This window comes from Corythoichthys intestinalis, chromosome 12, assembly GCF_030265065.1.
Source record: "Corythoichthys intestinalis isolate RoL2023-P3 chromosome 12, ASM3026506v1, whole genome shotgun sequence".
NCBI classification, from domain to species: domain Eukaryota; kingdom Metazoa; phylum Chordata; class Actinopteri; order Syngnathiformes; family Syngnathidae; genus Corythoichthys; species Corythoichthys intestinalis.
Genome location: NC_080406.1, coordinates 26,983,137 through 27,007,840, shown reverse-complemented (window position 1 = coordinate 27,007,840; position 24,704 = coordinate 26,983,137). Strand labels below are relative to the sequence as shown.

The window sequence follows — 24,704 nt, the reverse complement described above, 5'->3', positions numbered from 1 at the left end:
CACGATTGCTGCCACTGACGGTGATAGGCGTCCAATCCATTAGAATTGGGAAGTCTAGCAGCGATCATCATAAGAGTTGATCGATAACCATGTCAGATGTGATTTTTTTTTTTCCTGTGTTGGTTATTGGTGTGCAAAAATGTATCTCCCAAGAGGGTATATTGCAATATTTTTTATATTTTCTTTCTTTCTTATTCCCCTGTGTTGTCTAGTTGGTTGAAGCCTACACGAGCCAATGGCAGGTTCCCCTGCCACAACTGAAGGTGTTGCAGACGGCGCTGTGCGGTTTCACAAAAGCCACGGCCAAATTCCCAGATGACTGTCAGCACGTCAACAATATTCTCAGTCGTCTGGCCTTGTGAGTGTTTTCTTTACTTACACAGTGAACCATGAATTGCTAATGGAACTTTATTGTTTTCCAGGAGTATTTTTGAGCTTCTGCTGTTTTTCAGCAAAGAGGAATTTGGAGAAAAGCCTTTAAAAGACATACTAGATTCTTACCAGGTGACAAATCTTGCCTCTCCTACTTTTAAGTATATCTGTTTTCATTACGTAGCTGAATAGTTCAGTGTTTTGGGGAACATGTTTACTGTTATACTGGTTGGGAAATATACCGAAAAAATATCTACTCCAGTTAACCCTTTAACACCCAAGCCTATTTTGGTCGAATTTGCATGCATTTGATGTTGCCTTTATATTTCAAAGGAAAAATTGTTCACAATGGCCAAGTTGGGTCCCCTTTTTCAGGACATGTTGAACTTCATGTCCAAACTGTTGTTTTCTTCACTGACCAATTATAATCCACATTTTGGACCCAAAAAGACATTTAAAAAATCCCAAAATATTTTTTCCAAATGTGTAATGGTTATGTCCCACTGACAACCAAACATGCTCGACCAACCGTTTTGAAACTTGATAATATTTATTAGGGCTGCAGCTATCGAATATTTTAGTAATCAAGTAATCGACTGAAAATTCTATCGATTAATCGAGTAATCGCATAAAACATTTTTTTTTGTTTTTTAATTTTTTTTTTTTTTTAGGTAAAGAACAATTATAAATATACATGAGAAAAAAAAACATTTCATCCAATATTGAACCATTTTCAGTCAATGTCTTCATTTTCGATGTACATTGTTGAAAACAGCCAACAATTGCATCTAAGATGTGACTAGAAAAAAAAAATTCACTGCTTTCACTCAAAAAACCTCTAGATCTTATTAAAAAAAAAAATTTCTTACCTAAAAATGTAATTACGCTTGATAACACACATCACTTGAAAGCTACGTGTTTTTCCCACGTGCTTCAATTGATTTTCCATTTGTGTCAAGCTATTTTTAAGTTCTGTCTAAGTTTTAAGTTAGTCTAAACGGTAAGTACTGGTAGGATTTTGAGTTTTTGCAGTGTTCAAAATAAATGTATGATACCTGCTGTATTGGAGCACATTTATTCAGTAATGACTACTGAGCTAAAACTGACAGTTAGCTTTATTATGTATTAATTTTACACCCTCATCACTCTACAGCACTGTGTTTTTACAGAATAAATAAAGCCTGTATGTAAGACACGTTAGCCACGCATCGACACTGGTCATAATCAATAGAAACCTAGCCCTCCGAAGGGCTAACGTTGCGTTAGCGAGTGACAGTAATGTTATATTTATAAGCGATGGGAAGTCTACTGCTTAAAGATGGCGGCTATTTACTAACGCTGCCCAAACGCGGCCGAGCCTGTCATGGCGCATCTAGTCTTAAATGCATGCGATATCTATGAGACGCATCGGACACTACCTGCTACCAAACTAACATCATGCGGGCGTAGTTTTTAGAAACGTCGGCGTAATTTGTAGCGGCTGTCGGCTGCGGTAAGGGTTTTTGATTGCTTCTTCCTCTACGCACGTGACGTCAGCGCGTTGTCCCGCATTAAAAGTAGTCCGGGCAAAACGTGATGCTCAGAGCTGCCAAAATTAAACGATTCCTCGAGGTGAATAAAATTACTTGGATCAGTTTTTAAACTCGAGTTACTCGAGTTGCTCGAGTATTCATTTCAGCTCTAATATTTATTCAACATTTTAGGATAAACATTCAATAGAAAAAATAAGATTGAATAGTTTTATGTTTGACAATTCAACACAAACAGCAGGTGTGGTAATAGGCGTTTTTGGCCTTTACACATACTATGGTCAAAACAGGTTATATACAGTGCAAAAGAGTGATAAAAAACATATATCATCCAACACAAAAAGGGTTTGGAGGATATCTCTTTGTGAAGTTAGGTTTTGTACCCATCACCTTATCAAAAATATATACGTACACAATCAAGCTTCTCGAACACACATCTATATAAAAATTGAAAAGATTTTAGTGAAGAAAAAATATATATGACATTGAAAAAAAGTATTTTCAAAAATATTGACAAGTAGTTCAGTTCAATTTTTTCAGGCATGCGACGCCATAAAGTTTTTTTTTTATTTCTTTTTTGCACACTCAATAAAGCTTCTTCTTGAATAGGTCACAGAGCTCCTTCACACACAACGTCACACAGCCTAGTCTTTCGCCATTTGTACGCTGCTGTCACTTGTATTCGCCGAGACACCGACTCATCCGAAGAAAACAACGACAAATACGGCTCATCTTGTTCCTAGAGTTAATGAAATAATGCATTAGCTTGGGCTAAATTTAGTTTTAGATTCATTCTGCACGTTTCAAAGTCGCTCGCTCAATCCAGCCGGCCGTTGCTTGCTTCACATGCCTCCCTGTCCTTAGTTGGCGCCTCAACATCAACTTCCGCACTTTAGAATGAGACCAACCAGCGGCACGTGGGTGACGTAATTACAGCGTGACGAAGCCTCAAAGACGATATGCGTAAATGTGTCGCTGCTGTCACGTTCGGTTTTAAAGGGTTAAAGTACAATTAATCCAGTAAAGGTACAGATGTCAAAATTTACTCAAACAAAAGTCAAAAGTAGCTCATTTGAAATTTACTCAAAGTAAAAGTGTGGGGGGGAGGCACCAACACTTTGTATGTGCAAAAGGTATTATTGTATTGCTGTACAAAATGAGGAAGGGACAAATTGCCAGATGTGATAGCAATTACTAGTACTTCTAAATTCTAATATGGGCACAATAGTAACTGGAACCACTTAATATGGTGTAAATTGATAGCGATGCTAACTAGCAACATTATGTCCCTCAGTAGCAGCCATAGCATTTGTTTCACCAATGCTAGACACTCTAACTCAGTGGTCCCCAACCTTTTTTGCACCACGGACCAATACGATGTGGGCCTTTTTTCACGGACTGGCAATATGTAGCAGAAAATTACAGTAAATATTAAATAACATAATAGGGCTAAAAACGAAAATTAAGTGCAGGGAAAATTTACTCGCTATATGCTGAATCAACCTTTTTTAACAGCGGCCTCTCCTAAAACTTGCAAAAGCAAATATCCTTGGTCAAAGGCATAATGAGTTCTTCTCCTGTCGTGTAAGGTTTCTTGGCTTTAGCAATATGTTTCGCCACGAGGTGTGATGCCTTCAGTGCTTTCGCTTTTGTTGCCTTGTTTCCCAGCTTTTAGCCGCATATTATGCAGAATGGACTTGGTTGTAGGATCCTGTTCTGGCTCAGCTGGTGGCCTTTTCCCCATAAAAATCTTTGCTAACGTGTGGGCTTATTATTTCCGGGAGCAAATCTGATGAGCCGAGGTCATTATCTAGGACAAGTGCACATAGATATAAAAAAAGAATAGATAGTAGTGCCAATGGATTTCAATGACAACTTCCTATCCAGTTTTATTATTATATCTATTGACTAGTCTGAGGAAAAATGACCGGAAGTACCCCGTCCGCTATTGCTGAGGTGTGCCGCCCAGAGCACAAAGTCAGCGGCAGCTAACGTTACTGTTTATATTGACTGACGCTGAGCTGCTATAGGTGTGCGCACACCCCAGTAATGGCCACCAACCACTGGAGGGTGACTTACACAAGTCTTTACTCAGATTAGTCATATGTCAAGAGGCACACGCCAGACACAATTTATTTATTATTTCTCTCCGGCCCGGTAGCAAATGCGCCACGGACTGGTACCGGTCCCCTACCCGGTGGTTGGGGATCCCTGCAACTCATAGCTAATTGCAATCGCTATTTGAAGATAGTGGTATTTTAATATTGTAACCTACCTTTATCTTTATGGTTACAGTGTCTGTGACAGTGAGCAAGCACATCCAATACGATGGACATGCCGAATGCCTTACATGACATAATAGGGTTTCTACTGTGTGTTGCTTTCTGGCACTGTGGTCCGAGCCAATCATACAGACGCTCCATACTGGCATCTCTTTGCATACCATGGCTTTTTTTTTAATACAGAAGATATTTAAAATTTAATTGAGTAAATTTATTCCAACAAAATTTACCGAAGTAAAATGTTTGTATGATTTATATACAAAAAAAAATACGTTACACAAAAAACTATTTTGTTTTAGTGACGAGAGTAAATGTATTTCTTTCATACCCTGCCACTATACAATTTTCTCTGTAGGCATGCCATGCTGAGCTTCGAAGATACAGGAATGTATATCTTCAGCATGCAAAGTTGATCATAAAAAACGGTGGTCCATGGGAGCATCAGGTGTTGCAAGCAATCATGAAGGAGACAGATTTGTGTTCCAAACAAGGTAACCTTTGCCAGAGTTCGCTCAAACGTTGCTAATCACTGTCGTAAATTAACTGCCGTCTGCCTTTCTTGCGTAGCTGACGATTACCTCAGCTCAGAGCTGCCTATTTTCATGGAGCTGCGGATTCGCTATCTGCAAGCATGTGAGAGATTGCAGGAAGCTATGGCCCTGGCGAAAGTCTGTCTGGAGAACCACAAGCCTGGAAAACAGTTATTCTTCCATCAGGCTTATTTGACTTGTCTCTACAAGGCCTCTCTTCACGACGACCTTCACAAGCAGGTACTGATTCAATAATTTACATAGCAGGTTATGTGATTTAAAAAAGAAAGACAATTAACAAAATATATAGTGTGTGTACACACACGTATATACAGTGGTACCTCTACATACGAAGTTAATCCGTTCCAGGACCTTGTTTGTAAGTCGAAATGGTCGTATGTCGAGCAGGATTTTCCCATAGGAATACATTATAATTCCATTAATTCGTTCCACAGCCCAAAAACCTGCACTAAATCCTTAAAAAATACTGCTGGTGCTATTACAAATGGCAATTACACGTAGCAAAACAAATAAATTATAAATCAAAATTGGAATAATATAATAAAAAGAATAATAATAATTCCTGTAATAGTGTAACGAATCGGGTTCTAATAAGGCGGACGTTTTTTTGTGTACCTGAACGCACCACTGACGTGCCTGGACCGGTGAGCTTGAGTTTCACTTTCACTTTGAATGTTCTCTTGAGAACACCGTCAATTGCGGCAGACAGCAGGCGTTTTGTGTTGAATAAGTTGTGAAAGAAATGATGACAACGTGGCGAAGCTGGCGATTTCTTTGGAGATGTTACCACAATAAGAATTGTCAGCTTAACTTATAAAGACTGGCGAACGATGGTCGGAGGAGGACCGTGGAGATGTATTGTTGAGCCATTTCACGGATGCCCACCCCACGCTCATATTTTTCTGTCATTTGCATCTTCATTTAGAAGGTAAGCGTCAACTTTTTCCTTGTTTCACCACCTGTACCAACCTTTTCTGAAACCTGTGTTGATTTGTCACACAAGAAAATCCGCCGTGCATTCGTCTGCGGTGCTGCCATTGTCGTCGTATTTCGATCATGTCGTCGGATGTAGAAACAAATGGCGAGTCAAATTTTACGTCGGATGTCGAAAAGTTCGTGTGTCGAAGCGATCGTATGTAGAGGTACCACTGTATTTGGACATATGCGTGTGTGTGTATAAATACAAAGAAATGAGTTACTTTGAATATGCTATAGAGGATAAAGAAAATCATTACGATCATGGTCCTTTTTTTCCGTATGATGAAGTAAATAATAGTAATAAAAACATGAAGAAATATTTTCCTCTTTAGATGGCGCAGATAGATGGCCATGATGCAGTGGAAATCATCTGTAACAGCGAGCAAGTTGAAAAAGATGAGCTCCTTTTGTCACTGTGTAAAGCATTCCTGGTCCAGCAGCTTCAAAATGGAGACATGTACTACTTATGGTGAGAAGACTTTGAATCAGACCTTTTGGTCCGCCGGTTGTCTATGTTGTTAATGCTAGGACAAATGCAACATGCATTTTTTTGTGTTGTAGGCTGCAAGATGACTTTATTAATGAGCTCGATCGTGAGTGTGTTGTGTCTTGTCAGTCCCTTCTGTAAAACTCAGAAACAACAAAAAATAGTAATAATACGGCATACTGCTGCAACGATTAATCGATTAACTCGAGTATTCGATTAGAAAAAAAAGATTCGAATTAAATTTTGCTTCTTCGAGTATTCGTTTGGTTAAAGTGGTGTTGTAATGGTTTGTTTTGATAGTGTTTGCATCTAGTTTTGTTGATTCGGGTGGATACACTGCCCTCTAGTCTGCTTCATTTCACGTGGCTGAATCCAGCTGCTCCCTGTTAAGACCAACATAAGCTAAGTTTTTGTTTGAGCTAATATGTTTTTTAACGCATTCGTAATTCAGTTTATAGGTTTATTTGGCCGTTTTTTTTCTTGTGGGAATACGTGTCTCGACCATTTGTTAAGAGCATTGTAAAAACAAAATTTTAAAAAACGTTAGCATATTATAGCATTCAAGCTAGAGGACTTTAGCCAATTGTTCTTTTGTTGTACATGGATCCTCATTTATTTATGTTTTTCATAGGGCTGTCAAAATTATCGCGATAACGGGCGTTAATTAATTTTTCTGAATTAATCACGTTAAAATATTTGACGCAATTAACGCACTAGGCCCGCTCAGACGGATTTAAATGTCAGTACAGTGAAAGGCCAACTTGTTAATTGTGTTTTATGGAGTTTTTCCGCCCTCTGCTGGCGCTTGGGTGTGACTTGCATATGTTATGTGGCGTAATGTCGCCCTCTGCTGGCGATTCAGTGCAGCTGATTATTTGGGTTTCGGCGCGCTTTTCTGACGTGATCATATGTCGACGCGAACTCACACTAATAGACTGTGCTATTCAGACCAGCTAACGTCCGCATCCAGTATTCAGTGGCAGTTCTCATAGCCCCATCACACTGTTTATGTCTAATACATGCATCGCTTGTGAGTTATATTCCTCCTTTGTTTATATTCATGAGCATTAGATAGTTATTGATGATGTGTATTTGAATTTGTTCACATATATGGTGAAATGCAGTTACATTGTTAGATGCTTGTGAGCTAATTGGCTAGTGCTACTGCTCAAATGAACACGTGTGTGTACATTTTATGTTATTTTGTGATTTATGCAAGTTATTGACACATTGCCTTGTTATTTTCAGTTTTACAAAAATACAAGAAACGTGCTCCTGTCAAAAAGAGATGACTTCAGTAAAGCCCATGCAACTTTGCCACACCGTCTGATTTCTTTTTGGAACTTATGTTCGCTATCTGTCAATTTGTGTACTCACACAAATTGAGGACAGAATAGGGATACTAGTTTATTTTTTGATTGAAAATTTTACAAATTTTATTAAAACGAAAACATTAAGAGGCGTTTTAATATAACATTTCTATAACTTGTACTAATATTCATCTTTTAAGAACTACAAGTCTTTCTATCCATGGATCACTTTAACAGAATGTTAATAATGTTAATGCCATCTTGTTGATTTATTGTTATAATAGACAAATACAGTCCTTATGTACCGTATGTTGAATGTATATATCCATCTTGTCTTATCTTTCCATTCCAACAATAATTTACAGAAAAATATGGCATATTTTATAGATGGTTTGAATTGCGATTAATTACGATTAATTAATTTTTAAGCTGTAATTAACTCGATTAAAAATTTTAATCGTTTGACAGCCCTAGTTTTTCACTGTTTGAGGCTTAGCTCAGGTATTTTAATTTTTTATGTTCCTTATCTGATTACTCGATTATTCGAACTAACTACTTCTTCGATTAATCGACTACTAAAATAATCGATAGCTGCAGCCCTAATACAGCACTTCTCAAAATAAGGAAAGAGAGGACAGATAGCAGTGAGGCAGATATTGACACAGAGCCAGATGATGGGAAGCAAGTTGAGAATGCCACAGAGAGAGAAAGAAGACTTGGGAGTTTTTGCTTTTCAGAGAGGGGACAGAGCATGAAAGAAAGACAGACGGAGATCCTAAGAGTGAGCAGGCTGAGAGGCAGAAACAGGATGAGTGTGAGACACAGACAGAATATACAGTTGCGGAGATCCCTCGCTAATTTGCGCTTTGAAATTTGCGGTTTCAGTTATTCGCAGATTTTTGAGGTACTGTATAAGGCTCCGTTGACACCTGTGCATTGTGTCATCTTCATCGGAGTGCACAGGTGTATCTTCACCATCATCATCATTGTTAGTCAAGGAAGGAGCCGCTGGAGTCTGATGTAGAGCTGAAACAAATACCCGAGGAACTCGAGTTTAAAAACTGATCCGAGTAATTTTATTCACCTCAAGGAATCTTTTAATTTTTCCAGCTCTAAGCATGATGTTTTGCCCGGACTACTTTTAATGCAGGACAACGCACTGACGTCACGTGCGTAGAGGAAGAAGCAATAAAATAAATAAATAAATTAATTAATTAATTAATTTTAAAAAACTGCAGCTGACAGCCACTACAAACTACGCCGACGTTGCTCTAAGCTACGCCCGCATGATGCGACGGTGGTAGCAGGTAATATCTGATGCGTCTCGTAGATATCACATGTATGTAGCACTTGATGCTAAATGACAGAATGGGGGGCGTTAGTAAACAGCCGCCATCTTAAAGCAGTAGACTTCTCAGCGCTAATAAATAAGATTATCGTTACTGTTATTCGCTCACGTAACGTTAGCCCTGCAGAAGGCTAGGTTTCTCTTAATTATGACCACTGTCGATTCGTGGCTAACGTGTCTTACATACAGGCTTTATTTAATCTGTGAAAATTTAGTGCTGTAGAGTGATGAGGATGTAAAAAAAAAAAAAAAAAATGCTAAATCAATTTTAGCTCAGTAGTCATTGCTGGATAAAACACCAAATAGCACTGGTCCCTAATGTGCTCCAATACGGCATTTATCATAAATTTATTTTGAACACTGCAAAAACTCAAAATCCTATCAGGACTTACAGTTTAGACTAATTTAAAACTTAACTAGAACTTAAAAAATAGCTTGACACAAATGGAAATTCAATTGAAACACGGGGGAAAAACACCTAGCTTTTAAGTGATGTGTGTTATCAAGAGTAGTGGCATTTTTATGTAAGAAATATATATATTTTTTATAAGATCTAGAAGTTTTTTGAGTGAAAGCAGTCTTTTTTTATTCTAGTCACATCTGAGAGGCAATTGTTGGCTGTTTTCAACAATGTACATCGAAAATAAAGACATTGATTGACTGAAAATGGTTCAATATTAGATGAAATGTCTTGTTTTCGCATGTATATAATTGTTCTTTACCTAAAAAAAAAAATGTTTTATCTGATTACTCGATTAATCGATAGAATTTTCAGTAGATTACTCGATTACTAAAATATTCGATAGCTGCAGCCCTAGTCTGAGGTGTTATTTTATTTAAGAATGTTAAGACATATGTAGTATAAATGTACAAATCATTGTTTTCTTATATATTTATATAATTTCTATCATAATTATTAGATTTGCAATGCTTTAAAACAATTTATAAAAACATATATATGTTTTTTTTGTTGTTGTTGTTGTTTTTTTTAAGTTACACTTTGGGGAAAGTAGGCAAAAAATATGTGTTATGTGTTGTGTCTTTCCGATGCTGTCAAATCTGAATAATGTAAATGGGCTCAGTCTCTACTCTGCGGATTTTAGATTTTCGCAAGGGAGGGGTAACCATTAACAGCGAAAAACAACTGATCACTGTATTTGCATCTTCAAGCATTGGACCATAAGTTTTGCAATGTTGAAAAAAAATTGCCTGCTTAACTCATCAAGCCGTTTTCTGTGCAATCAAACCCAATGTCGGCCACTATTTTGGAGCATTTTTTTTAAGACTCCAAAATATGGTTGGTTATATGTACATTGTATTTAAATTGTGCTCTGCTGCTTTCCATCAGGGATCTAGTGTTCATCTGGAGTAGGTTGCATCTTCGGGCACACCCGTCGAGACAGAACTTCATGACAGAGTGCTCGCAGCTGGCCGCCTCTGCAAAGAACGTCCGCGCCATCTTTCCCTTCATCAAACTCGTTTTTACCGAGGTGAGACTTTGATCCATCGTGTATAAAATTCATATAGTTTTTTTATGAAAACGAGTTTGACATCCCTGACTTATAATAAACAACTTGTCATGGCGGGGTTTGTTGAGACAGCTGAGTGGTGATGGAGTGCAAGTCTGCGTGGAGCTTTGCGCCCAGGCTCTGCAGATGTGTGACGCGCAAGCTGACGAAGTCGCTCAGTCTTTGGTCTGCAAGACCATTGCCTACCTCCTGCCGGGAGACCTGGAGATATGTCGAGCATGTGCCCTCCTCGTGTTCTGCCTGGAGCGAAGCCTGGAAGCTTACCGAACAGTGCGCCTGCTTTACAAACACCCTGACCTGGAGCCACATCCTCACCACAGCCTTGTTCCAACCAGCATTCGCTTCAAAATTTTGCAGGTATTTTTGCGGAGAAATTAAGAGTCAAAATGGTGTCCCCCAACCATAAAAACAAAATTTGATCTTATTCTCTACTCAAAAGGGAGAATGATGGCCAAAAAAGCTGATATCAGCCAATCCCAGTTCTTTTCTTTTTTTTTCTCGTTTTTACTATTGTATTCTTTTTAATGGTCGTTTTAAAGAATCTGTAATAAAAACATCACTAAAGAGTGGTTAAAACACTTTTTGTTCACATCTGAAATAAATATTAACCAATTTGCAGCACCGACTACCCTGCCTCTCGCGAACAATACATTGCTGATACAACTTGGTTTTAGTAGCATATGCTGATATAACTTGTTTTTGGCAGTGTACATAGAGCATATGCGTCTGTGTTTTATACTGCATTCCTTTTTCTCCCAACTCCTGGGCAACATAGTCAGACTCACGCTTGCAACAGGAGAACCGATGTGATTTTCAAAATAAAGCGTGTAAACGAACAATGTGTATTTGACGTGCTATTTCAGATGACTTCTGGCAAATAGTGCGTAAATAATGAGCTATAGATATTCATTTAGACGTATTGTTAAATTATACAAATTTTAAGTTAGAATGTATTTAAAAAAAAAAAAAAAAAAAAACCTCTCATTTGCCAGGCGTGGTTTTATTTTGGTGTGGCGGTGCGCCACAATCTTTCATGTGTAGGGGAAACCTTGTGAAAGTTAACAATTCTTGACAGGTTTGTTGTTTTGATCTTGCCAGAAAAGCTTGTTGGCTCCACGATCAAAGATGCAAATATGTCAATCATCGTTTGACTTGTTACACACTATCGGTACTCTGCTGTGGCAACTCATTGTGTAAGTGAGAGGTTGTTCTGAGAAGCGTGAGTGGATTTGAGTGGACTCACTCAATGATGCATTTAATAAAGACAAGCATTTTTTTACATCATTCTTGTTTAAAACGAATTCACATTTTGAAGGCGCCACGCTGGAACAGTAACATTTGTATCAGATCAGGACTGTGTATCGGCAGATTCTCAAAATCGGATGACTCGGGCTCAGAAAAGTATGCGATCGGTACGTCCCTAGTATTAAGAAACCGGGCATTCAAAAAACAAACTATATTTATTTATTTAGTGCACATTGTATGTAATTTTCTTTAAGTGTGATTAGTTTTGCAGTTGACCTCAAATTGAGTGGAATAAACTTTTTTTTTTTTTTTTTTTTGAGGGATGGATTCAAAATCTGTCAAATAAGTAGGTTTCCATTCCATTTACTTTTTGTCAATTAAATAGGTCATTGTTGAGTACCAAAATCGACCCAAAAATTTCTTGGGATTATCGATTTTTCTTAAAATTGCCCAGCCCGATGTGATTGATTCAATGGCCCGGGAATAATACAATTAACTAGATAAATGTGAATATTCTTCTTCTTCAAATTCAGTGTGTTTGATAGAATAGAGGTGCTTTTGTAAATATGTGGCGTCTCTTCATATTTCAGATGCTGAAGGGACATCTGTCTTTTGACCCTGAGTTCTGGAGTATCCTAGCCCTCAGGACTCGTTGCTTGGAGTTAATAAATGACCAACTAATAAAGGATGCTCTCATCAATGAGATGAGAGAAGAAGAAGAGGAGGAAGAGAAGGAAATACAGGAATACTGTATTGAGCACCAAACGCATACTGTATATGATTCACTCGCTCAAAACTTAAATCTCGGCCAATGCGAGGGAACTGAAGCGGAGGTACAGTCCTCTTTACTGGAGCCTAGCCCTGAGAGCCGGACTGTAAGTGTGACAAGCAATGTGCCTGTGAAGAAAAGGAAATGGCGAAAAAGACTGCAAAGGAAAGTCTACCTCTTATCTGACGAGGACGTGGACCAAGGCGACGATCCGGAGTTCATGTACAATCTTAAACCCACAGCGTTGTGTTACAAATCTGTATACTCACTAAGATGTAAACGCACCAGGAGGGAGAACTGTACTTCAGTCAAGCTTCCTCTCGATCAAAAGAAAGAATATTTATCCCAATGTGTTAAGAGCCAAATTCTAAGAAGGAAAGGCAAGAATTGGTGGTTGCAAGGTGTCCCCAAACTGGAGGCGCCACAGACTAACCAACAGAAGTTGGTTGTAGTGAAAGGGAAAAAGCGGGGCAGGAAGCCTGCACATAAATGGGAGCTGTCTTACCCTGATAATGAAATATTCCTCCCCAAAGATGAGTCTGGTCTTGGGGAGAGTTCTGATCCAGAACTCATCTCAGAAGAACACATGCCGCTCCTGAAAAATGAAGGCGAGGCTAAGAAACCACCTGAGGACATAAAGTACAGCGACTTTAGTCATACCCAAGAGGAACCTTCCCGTCTTTGCGTTCCTTCCGTTAGCCCGGCTGTAGAAGCAAACGCTGAGTTTGATGAGTCACCCCTGGAATTAGAGAGCTCTCCATCAGAATTCATGCACAATTACTGTGTAAAGTATACAAACGGTGACAGTGACTCAGTGCAACCAACAGAATCTGCCATTCATGGTGACGTGCCACCAATCATTGAGGAAAGTGAAAAGGCAACACTAAAGGTCAGTCAACTAATCGAAAGATGAGATGAGAATTTCTTTGAGGTACCTTTCCTGGGCATTTTTACATTTAGTTTTTGTGTGTGATGTTTTTTTTTTGTTTTGTTTTGTTTTTTTTCCTGTCCTGTTCAGCTGCTCGGACACACAGAATTAGGCTACGTCTACACTTGAACGGATAATGGCCTTAAATGTATAGTTAGTTAGACTGTACGGCATGTCGGCTACACTAACCTACCTCTTGTCCGGATACATTCTTGCACAGAGAGGTAGGCGGGTAATATTACCCACAGCTTAACTCATTCACTCCCAGCCATTTTCACCAGAGCAAGGCCCACAGAAAATTCTTTTCTCTTGCTACATAAACATGGAACCCACCAAAAGAAAAATTATACTCTCTTCTTTCAGCAGAAAAAAAAAGTTCATATCTTTTTTCATTCTTTAGAAATCAGCATTAGAAAATAGCTTTGTTTGAACTAGTTTCAGTGGGAAAAGGGCATGAGTGAGCCCAAACTTTTGAACGGTAGTGTGTGTATATATATATATACATATATTTTTTTTAACCTGTCCTGTTCAGCTGCGTGGACACACAGAATTAGGCTACGTCTACACTTGGACAGATAATGGCCTTAAACGTATAATTAGACTATACGGCATGTCGGCTACACTAACCTACCTCTTGTCCGGATACGTTCTTGCATGGAGAGGTAGGCGGGTAATCTTACCAACCGCCTAATATGGACAGCTGTCTTCGTATAACAATCTGATACTAAGGAAGTGACGTCATGAAGCGTGCCATCGCCATTTTTAGTGCGGCATCACGGCATTGTAAACAATGGAGGCGATCGATCAAGAGGTGGCTTTCCAGCTCCGTTGTGTACAGTTTATCATCTACAGTGTAGAACAGGTGTGAAGAACCTCTCACGAGTCATTTCTGGCTTTTGATGAGTGCATCTGCCTCTCCACCAACCCGTAATTTTAAATGTGGTACCGGCCATCTCGTTCTACTTGAACAAGCTGTGAGTTTATAATGCATTCGCACATTTTTCTTGAACCTTCAAACGTACATCGCACTAACATGCCTCAATTCAGTGCCCATTTGTGGTCCTTCAATCACGGATTACACTGAAATGAGCATTTTATTACAGAGCTTGTCTCCCGCGTTAAGTCTCCGATCAGCCAGCAGCGGGGCTGGCCCCACTCCCAACTCAACGCAGACTGAACAGGAGTATATAAAAATGATTAGGGGAAAATTAAACCCCGAAAAGTGAACTGCGTGGTACCCCAAGTTACAGAGGCACTACGTCAGATTCATTTTAATGACATTACTGCCTGTCAAAACTGTCGCCACTCCCAGTAGCGCCACTGTTATGCACAAGCACTCCTGCATTTTATTACAGAGCTTGTCTCCCGCGTTAAGTCTCCGATCAGCCAGCAGCGGGGCTGGCCCCACTCCCAACTCAACGCAGACTGAACAGGAGTATATAAAAATGATTAGGGGAAAATTAAACCCCGAAAAGTGAACTGCGTGGTACCCCAAGTTACAGAGGCACTACGTCAGATTCATTTTAATGACATTACTGCCTGTCAAAACTGTCGCCACTCCCAGTAGCGCCACTGTTATGCACAAGCACTCCTGCGTTTGCGTAAATGTAGGCGGGCCTTAGTGCAGACAGATGTAAAAATAGTCGGCAAAATACCCCAGAGAAAATAATCTGTCCTATGCCCCTTTCCCACTGAAACTAGTGGGTCAACGCGCGTTTTTTCCAAGCTGATGCAACCTACTAGCAATTGGCATTTGGCACCTTTCCCATTGACAAAAAAAAAAAAACGTGTCTTTTTTTTTTAACCCGTCCAACCCCCCACCCCTCCTCAGCCGTGCGTAAGGTTACGTGACGTAGGGCTGGGCGATATGGCCTTAAGTACGTATCACGATAAATTGAGCAGATTTACCTCGATAACAATAAATGACGATAAATTTGCCGAAGCGGACTGTTATATAATTTGAAAATTTGAATCAATGCATGGAATACAAATTAACCGTTTCTCGTAAATTTATTTACCAGCTTTCAATTTAACAATTGCACATGCAGTCTAAACATTAAGTATTAAAAAATCTTGTAAACAATAAGAATTCTAGTGTGAACATTTATAACAGCTTGTATGACTTGAAAAATGTACATTATAAAAATCAATATGACGACTGTGCAAACATGTCATTCTAACACAAATGACTTGCAGCTTTAACAGTACACTTCAGACAACTTATTGGTAATGGCTGCTGTGACATAATTATTCAACACAAGTGTTTACGTCAGGTTTCAGGTTTTTTTTTTCTGAACATTTTTTAATGCATGCACCCCCCACACAGACACAACCAGATTAAAGCTGTATTGCTCTGATGCCAATGAAACATTTAAGATTTTATGATGGCAGAATAAAGCAAACACATACAGAAAAATAGCTGTGGCCATTAAACTGTCATATTATATATAGGCTTCACTGTTGGATTATACCATTTGCTGAGTGCTTTGCCATAATGAAAGCTTTCAGAGAAATCACACACAGAGATACCAAATAGCGCGGCTTAATGATTGCTACATGAAGTCCGTGCCCAGTCCACTCATTAATTTCAGCCATTTTGACAAGGTTAGAGCCGCTATCCGACTCCCATCACGTTCATTTGTAGCCGCTGTTAGCCGCTAGCGTTAGCCTGTGGCTTGGCTACCAGAAGAAAGCACTGAAAGCATCCTCTCCTGAAATCATGAGAACCAGGGAGGACAGCGGGTGAAAGCCCGTCTGGAACCCGCCAAAAGTTTACTTAATGTCGGGTGAAAGTTTGGCGAAGCTAACTTAAACCTGACTCCATCCCATTTACTTGTAGCGTTAGCCGCTAGCGTTAGCCTACCGGGCTTCTGTTTGTTTGGCTTCCTGAAAACCACGTGACTCTATACGTAAGCACACTGTCTGCTTTCTTAAAGGGAAATGAACATAGCCGAATAATACAGTCAAAGCGGGATGAAAAGACTATATTTTCTTGTTTTATTAAATTACCAAATTTACCGACATGGTCAAAATTACGTCGGTCATCGTGAAGAATTTCGGTAACGGTAAATTTTCGGTTTACCACCCTGCTCTAACGTGACGTCACCACGCTAAGATGAACGTCGACAAGTGCGATCGAATTCATTCAGTTCAAGGAAGTAAACAATCCAGAGAAACATGGAACTTCGGAAGCCTCCTTTCCGTTTGTGTTGTCTGTTTTCAAGCTTTTTACTGCCCTCAAAATGGTCGAAATGCAGCAAAGAATCAACACTCTGCTTGTGCTGAGGCAACATAGGGGACGTGAATTCTTCTTCTTCTACTTGCTTTGTTGTTAGCATCGACGTAACTACAGTTGTGGGGCGTGTTAAATGGGAGGCGACTTGCATGTTGTTATGACGCATCACGTAAGAGCCTACGTCACCACATAGATTAGGGTGTTGACTGTTGACCCGGGGTTTTGCTTTCGCACTGCATGACGATCAGAGCCGAGGTGATTTTAACGCGGGTCGCTTGGTGGGTTGATTGACACGGGTCGAGGCGGGTCGCTGCACCTTTCCCACTGCCACCAAAAGCTAATTGTTAGTGGGTTGACATGGGTTTTTTGGCCAGTGGGAAAGGGGTACTAGTGTACTCTACGTGCCTTAGAGTTGTCCAATATTGACTTTTTAACTGATATCCCAATGCTGTCTAACTCCAAAAATCCGATACCAATATCAAACAGTTACCAATATATGCAGTCGTGGACTTAACATATTATGGCTAATTTTTATTGCGTTTCTCGCTGGATGCTTTAATAATGGTAAATGTAACAACTTCAAGATTTTCCAAATTAACATTCTGTGAGAAATAAGAGAACAACTTCAACTGAAGTTAATCGAAAATGTGCCAATATTACATCGCTATATTTATTTATTCAACTCAAAATAGTGCAAACATAATTTTTTTTGCATCATGTTCTCTAAGGTAACCCTGGCAAGTATAAAGTGCTAACAAGGTACCGCTATATCACATATGACTCACAGGGTGCTTAATCATTTGTTGTTTATTTAATTTGTGCACCATGAATGCAAATGGTCTTCGCTCACTTAGCAAATCCCAAGCATCGTAGTATTGAGACATCTAGAGGTCATTCTGAACATAGCTGCTGTGACCAGCCCATGCACAAATGCTGCAGGCTTGTACATTAACTTTTAAGACAGCATACACATTGGCGAAAAACTTGCCTATATTTTGAATGCTTAAAATTAGTGCTGCAACGATTAATCGATTAACTCGAGTATTCGATTAGAAAAAAAGATTCGAATTAAATTTTGCTGCTTCGAGTATTCGTTTAAGTGGCGTTTTAATGGTTTATATTGAAAGTGTTTGCATTTAGTTTTATTGATTTGGGTGGATACATTGCCTACTAGTCTGCCTCATTTCACATGGCTGAATCCAGGTGCTCCCTGTTAAGACCAACATAAGTTTTTGTTTGAGCTAATGTTTTTTTTAATGCATTCGTAATTTAGTTTAGGTATATTTAGCCTATTTTTTGGGAATATGTGTCTAAACCATTTGTTAAGAGCATTGTAAAAAAGTTGGCATTTTATAGCATTTAAACTAGCGGACTTTTTCTATGTAAGTTAGCCAATTGTTCTTTTGTTGTACATAGATCCTCATTTATTTTTTACACCCACCGTTTGAGGCTCAGCAAAGGTAATTTAATTTTTCATGTTCCTTATCCGATTACTCGATTATTCGAACTAATGGTTCACCGATTAATCGACTACTAAAATAATCAATAGCTGCAGCCCTACTTAAAATGAATGGGGTGATAGGAACAAAAAGATTATATATGCCTTATATATATATATATATATATATATATATATATATATATATATATATATATATATATATATGCTTCTCAGCCAAATGTAGAATTCCAACCTCATTACAACTTTACTGAGGGGACACAATGTAGAGAAGAGATAAACCTAATTAACAGGAAAGGAAGGACGGGGAAAAAAAACAATTGGGTATGACTGTGCGAGATGAGTGCGCAACAGTGCTAATGATTTCGTACACCACTTCCTCAGATAGCTGAGGAAGGGATTGTTCAAAAAACAACTGTTGAATTTCATTTTCTCTGCTTGTCGCTATCTTTTGTTGTAGGTGAAAGTGGAGTTGACATGGAGGGAAAAGATGGCACGAGGACAAAAATATGCTCACCTGAATTTCTACTGTAGTACCTGTAAGAAAAGCTATAGGGGCTTAAATGTATTGAGGCATTTAATTTCTCACTTCAAGAAGCGGAACAAGTGCATCATCTGTGGGAAACGCTTCCAACACTTTGTTGTTGGCAAAAAGCACATTTGGGATCACATTGAGGAAATGTGCAACAACCATAAAAATGCTGACGCCACAAACGGGACAACTAGCAATCAGGCCAAGGTTTGCAATAAAAAGACGACTTCAAATGGGGAACCTCAGAAACGGTGCAAAAGCAAAGTGGCCAGCCTAAGCAGGGAAGATCGAATCATCAGAAACCTCCGCGCAGTCATCAAAAAGATGAAGGCCCAGTCCAAGAAGTTGAAAAATGGCGCCGCTGAAATGGAATTAGACTTTAAGGACGAGCAGGTCGTCATTCAGGACAGCCTGCTTATCATCAAAGCTCCCGCTGCCGCAAAGGAGGACGAAGCGCAGGCGGCAAGAGAAAACGGCTACGACGTCATGGTCAATTTCACGCTGTGCCCCTCATTGTCCTGCGACCGAGTATTTCTGAGACCCGGCAGCAATTTGACCAAGCACGCAGTCAGATGTCACATCAATGAAGACGAGGTTCTAGATAAGACCTTCATCTGGGCCCAGCACAAATGTACCTACTGTCTTCGGTAAGAATTGAACACTTTCATGAATTCAATACTGAAATTTGTCCAGTTCTTAACACATTGGCAGAAAGTGAGTTACCATTTTTCAGTGCCAATGACAATTTGAAAATGGATTGGACATCTATCGTCATCAATAGCAGCCAATGAGATGAATGATTGTGCTGCAGAGTCTCACATTTTTAAGCTGCAAAGCTGTTAGGGGAAAACATGTCTTCAGAATTGTGAATGCTAGAAATTGACACCTCAAGAAGGAAAAGCGCTTGTTGTGTGGATGCTTTTCAAAACAAAGCTCACCAAATACAATATTAGTTAGGCCTGTCGCGATAACAAATTTTAGTGTGCGATAATTTATCTCATAAATTATTGCGATATGCAATATTATTGCGCCACCCCAATTTTTTTTAAAACCAATTTACGATAACACAGTGAGAATACAGTATACATTAATAGATCAAGTACACCCATTTAAACGCGATAAATATTTACTCTTAAATTCAAAAATGCTTTTAAGAAATCATTCCTAAAAACAATAGACCATGCCTCTTAAGTAAAACACAACAATATTAATACCGCACAGAAACACAGAATAAATAAAATGTGTTTTTCAAGAAAAAAAAAATGCACTTAATAACTTAAGCATTTAGGCAAATGAAAACTTTTCCCCTCATAGCTTCTGCATTGGTGTTCCATAGGGATGCAACGATACAGTTAAGTCACGGTTCGATTTTTGATACGGGGGACACGATTTTCGATCCGATTCAAAACATTTAATGCTCTGGAAAAAATATATATATTTTTTTTTTGTCTTGTTTTTTTGCTAACGAGCAAAAATTAAATTGCCATCATATAAACATGCATTTTAGGGCATAATATTTATATGCTTACTTCTTACTGATCTGAAAAAAAATTGTATAAAAGTGCTGAGAACAATCTTTACTGTTTGTAAAGTGAGGCGGGGCACACTGTTGATTGCTACAGCTCTCTTAGCAGCTAGGTTTACTACATGAGCAAGACATCCTATTTGTGGTCCGAATCCATCTGTGTCACGTACTGAATTAACAATATTTGCAGCATTATCTATAGTCACTGGTATGGATTGATTTGGCCTTCTTAACTTCCATTCAGTCATGAGTCATGACAGTTTAAAATTCATCGATGTAGTATATGGACTACGTGTCCCATAAACACTCTGGGCTCACGTAGCCAATTGCATGGGACGTAGCACATCTAGTTTGCTATTTCATGATATCTAGTATGTGCGCGCATTAAAAAAGTTGGCAAACACCGCTGAAGTTACGTCTGCTCATTACTGCACAACACCAGCATTTGACAATCGACTCTCATAAACAGGACGAGTTTGAAGCACAGCGCTCTTAATTTGCCACTCAATGTTCATCATTTCCATTCAGCTGTCCGTTGTCAAAGCGAGGTTGTTCGTAGCAGCCAAGTCGGTAACAATGTTTTGGCGGACTTAGATGTAAATATCCGGCTTTGTGCCGAAAAATAGCCGCCCCGCGTTAATGTCACCCCTGACGGGAGCGCCCTCACGTCAACAACACCGGCGCGCCGGAGATGGTCCGCAGTCAATCCGGAGCACTGACGCGGCCGGTATACGTTGAACAATAGGATATATTGGAAACGATTGGCTCCGGCGCTGTTTTTTGCCGGACCCGGAACGAAAATGCATTTTGCGCAGTTGGTAACAAGGAATCCGAACTTTTGACAGCACGTCTGCCGCACGCGTCCACGCACTTGCACACGAGGCCATAAATCGAAGCGGAAAAATTGCCCCCTTCATTTTTATTTATCGTGCGATATTGCATATTGCGACAGGCTTAATATTAGTTAATTTTTTCGTATTCCCTTTCTCGGCGCGCTGCACAGCACGTGCACTTTGACCAATTTACACCATTCCAATTTCAAAACGTTACAAAAACGACACAACACAGCCTCTTTTTCAATCTCGCCCATAACGTTTACAGTTGCGTAAAAAAAAACAGCTTTTTTTTTCATTTAAAAAAAAAAAATCATTTCAAATGGCAAAAAAAATTGAAATTTTCAAATTCCAAAATCTTGTGATGATTTTTCATCTGAGTCACATAACTTGCATATTTTTTCAAAAAATCAGGAAATTAAGGCACACCAAAGTTTTATACAGTTTTTGCCAAAGTGTACGGTTGCACCAAAATGAGACGTGAACATCCTCATAAATTTCCAACGGCAAAAAAAATTCAAATTTCATCTCATCCCACATTTTTATCTGATTCACATAATTTAAAAATCAGGAAATAAAGGCAAATAATGAAAAATATCCAAATTTTCCCTAAAAATTTTACTAATATTTGACATAAACATCCCTATTTATTTCCAATGAGGGAAAAGGCCACAAAATCCCTAAGTAGTGGCCCAGAAATGCCTTTAAATCAACAGAAAATTTTCCAAAATGTATAGGAAGTGTCCCAAAATGTGCAGGGAGTGACCTGTAAGTAACTAAAATTAACAAGGCAGTGACCCAAAATTTATCCAAGTACAGTGGTACCTCAGCATGCAATAGCATCGATATACGATCCTATCGACATCTAACGAAAAATTTGACTCATCATTTGTCACCACATATGACATCCTCAAAATACGACGATTTATGACAACGCCGCGATTTCATTGTTTACCAGCAAGACGGACGATTTTCTTGTAATTGAAATCAGCATGGGTCCCAAGAAGGTTAGTACAGGTGGTGGAAAAAAAGGAAAAAGTTTACCATTGAAATTAAGAAGGGAATGTTAGAAAAATTTGAGCGTGGTATGAGTGAACTGGCTCGACAACGCGGCTCAACCCCCCCCCCCGTAAGTTAGGGTGACAATAAAAATGCGTTTTTATTTTTTCATAATTTGTTTTACATGTGACTTATTTAATGCATTTGTTCAATTAGACAGAACACGGCTCACTGTATCCACATGCACCCACCATCTCCTCCGACCTAAGTTAAGGTGACAATAAAGTTGCTTTTTTAAAATTTCCTATTATTACTATTATTCCGATTTGTATTCTTAATTAATTTGTTCTGCTATGTGTAATTGCTATTAGAGGTGTGACCAAATATCGAAATGGTATATATATTTAAGCGTCTTTGTGTGGCTTGAAAAGCGCTCTAGAAATAAAATGTATTATTATTGTTATGATTATATCGGGATACTTCGCAGCCCAGAAGGTTATTGATACGCTCATGCCAAGAATTGAGAGATCGTTTTCAAAAGGTGTCAATGTTTAAAAAATAAAAATCAATAAATAAATAAGGAACCAACAAGGCGTTAAATCTTCCACCATAATATTGTCTCAGTTAACTCTGGCTGCAATTGACGGCACCTAATCCATTAAGACTGGGAAAGGTGAATGAGGTGAATTCATTCGAAACCAGAGCATTCAGTGTCTCGTTCTGATTTTCGGGGCATTTACAGGGCACTTCCTGTTGACTTTGAGTCACTGCTGTGCTTATTCATTCCCGGGCCACTTCCTGTTCTGTAATCCAAAATCAACCAGATTTGACCCATAAAATGCCCCAAAATCAACCGGAAGTGACCCATAAAATGCCCCAAAATCAGCAGGAAATCAACAGGTTAATGACCTGACATGGCCCAAAATTACCTCGTTGCCCGGCATTGGCTGCCACTGACAGCCATAGAAGTGGGAGGGGCCTGTTTGAAAAGGGAGGGGTTCATTCGCTGCCACTCTCCCAGTTCACATTGATTGGACATACTGTATACTAGTGACTAGTACTAATACTAGTATACACAACACCCATATGTAGAGGTGTGCAAAATTTCCGATTCTTAGATTATTCACGATTCGGCCGTGGAAGATTCGAGAACGATTCACAAACATCCAAATTCCGATTATTGAAATATGCCAAGTAAAGCGGAAGTACAACACACTCAGCGCGCCGCGCGGTCTTCGGGACGGAACGGAGCGGGAGTAGCTAAACATTATGCTTCTCATTAACCGGCCCCTCGGGTAATGCCAACGCTCAACTCACGGCTCTAGCTCAACTCATGCCACGAGATAAAAAAACACAACAACATACCTGACTGCTGCCGAAAAGCTGCTACAAGTACAGCTAAGCTACATAATGTTACGGTAGATATCATTTATATAGGACTAGATGGATTATAGACTCGGTAGCGGTAGTAGCACATCTGCAAAAAGCTAGATGCGGGCGTTAGTAAACGGCCGCCATCTTAAAGCAGTAAACTTCCCTGCAATGCTGTTGTAGCGAACCTTCCAAGCAAACCTAATTAACTTTTTATCTAAAATACTCCTAAATCGGTAAAATATTGACTTGAATCTATCTTTAAAATAGTTTTAAAACTTTCACATGTCAAAAGTAGACAAAAGGGAAATTATGGAATAACGGGAGCAATTTTAACAACTTTAACGGTTGATTCACAACATTAAATTAATTGAATGTAGTTTAAAGCTGCTGATACAGAATGGGGACTGGAGTTTTTTTATTTAATGTTATTTTTGTATATTTGTTTACTGCTATATGTTAACTTGATACTGAAATAGTAGTTTGGTTTAGCCTGAGAGTATTTTTGAACAATTTTGGAACTAATGTACAAAACTTTATTTAAAAAAAAAAAAAAAAAAAAAAAAAAAAAAAGGGAGGGGGGTGCATCAATAATCGTTTTATAATCGAATCGGAGCCTCTGAATCGTAATCGAATCGTTAGGTGCCCAAAGATTCCCAGCTCTACCCATATGTAACACCACATCACCAATATCCAATATTCATTTACATGCAATATACTAGGGTTGGGAATCTCTGGCATGAAGCCGATTCGATATGTATCTAGATACACAGTTTACGATTCGATTAAAAAACGATACATTTTTAAGACCGAGCGATTCGATACGATTCGATACAGTTTAAGAACGATACGGTTCGATGCAGAGTGAAAACGATACGAAAGTAAACATTTGTTGTGTGCGTTCGTACAGTATTTTAAACATTAAAAAAAAGATTAAAGATTAAACAACAAAATTTCATACCAATGTTATGTTTTATTTTTTTATGAAAAAAAAATAATAAAGCTTACTATATGACTGTCATTTTGTTGGATGGGATTGATAATAAAATGCCAGTGACAAACAACAATAAAGTGCAGTAATTTAATTACTGTATTTCCAGGTGTTTTGAACACAATAGTTAAGTAATTTAAGTGCAAACTTTCAACATAAACATCTTACAAGCAAAAAAATGTTAATTATATGCAGCAGCGCTAGAAAAAAAATAATAAACCTGCTAGTGTTATCATAAATAAAAATAATTAAATTATGCTTTACCACTGGTATAACTGGAGAATGAAAACATGGCATTTTAGACAGACAGGTCTATAATCATTACTTTAACCTTATACACAGCAAAGTCATTCACTTATGCCTGTGCTTCCACATTTTTTTATTCCTCATCACTGTCTATATCTTTTTTGAAGGGCAGATTTTTCTTGAGG

At 38.8% G+C, this 24,704-nt stretch overlaps 1 protein-coding gene across 1 annotated transcript in view; it reads left to right on the top strand.

Annotated features, from left to right (window-relative positions):
* LOC130926880 (zinc finger protein 654-like) overlaps positions 1-24,704 on the top strand; it is a 32,363-nt gene that overhangs the window by 785 nt on the left and 6,874 nt on the right. The window contains exons 2-10 of the mRNA XM_057852184.1: positions 213-358; positions 423-504; positions 4,539-4,674; positions 4,751-4,953; positions 6,045-6,181; positions 10,206-10,347; positions 10,459-10,743; positions 12,222-13,289; positions 18,483-19,201. Coding sequence (XP_057708167.1) covers positions 213-358; positions 423-504; positions 4,539-4,674; positions 4,751-4,953; positions 6,045-6,181; positions 10,206-10,347; positions 10,459-10,743; positions 12,222-13,289; positions 18,483-19,201 — 2,918 coding nt within the window. The remainder of the gene's footprint in view (positions 1-212; positions 359-422; positions 505-4,538; positions 4,675-4,750; positions 4,954-6,044; positions 6,182-10,205; positions 10,348-10,458; positions 10,744-12,221; positions 13,290-18,482; positions 19,202-24,704) is intronic.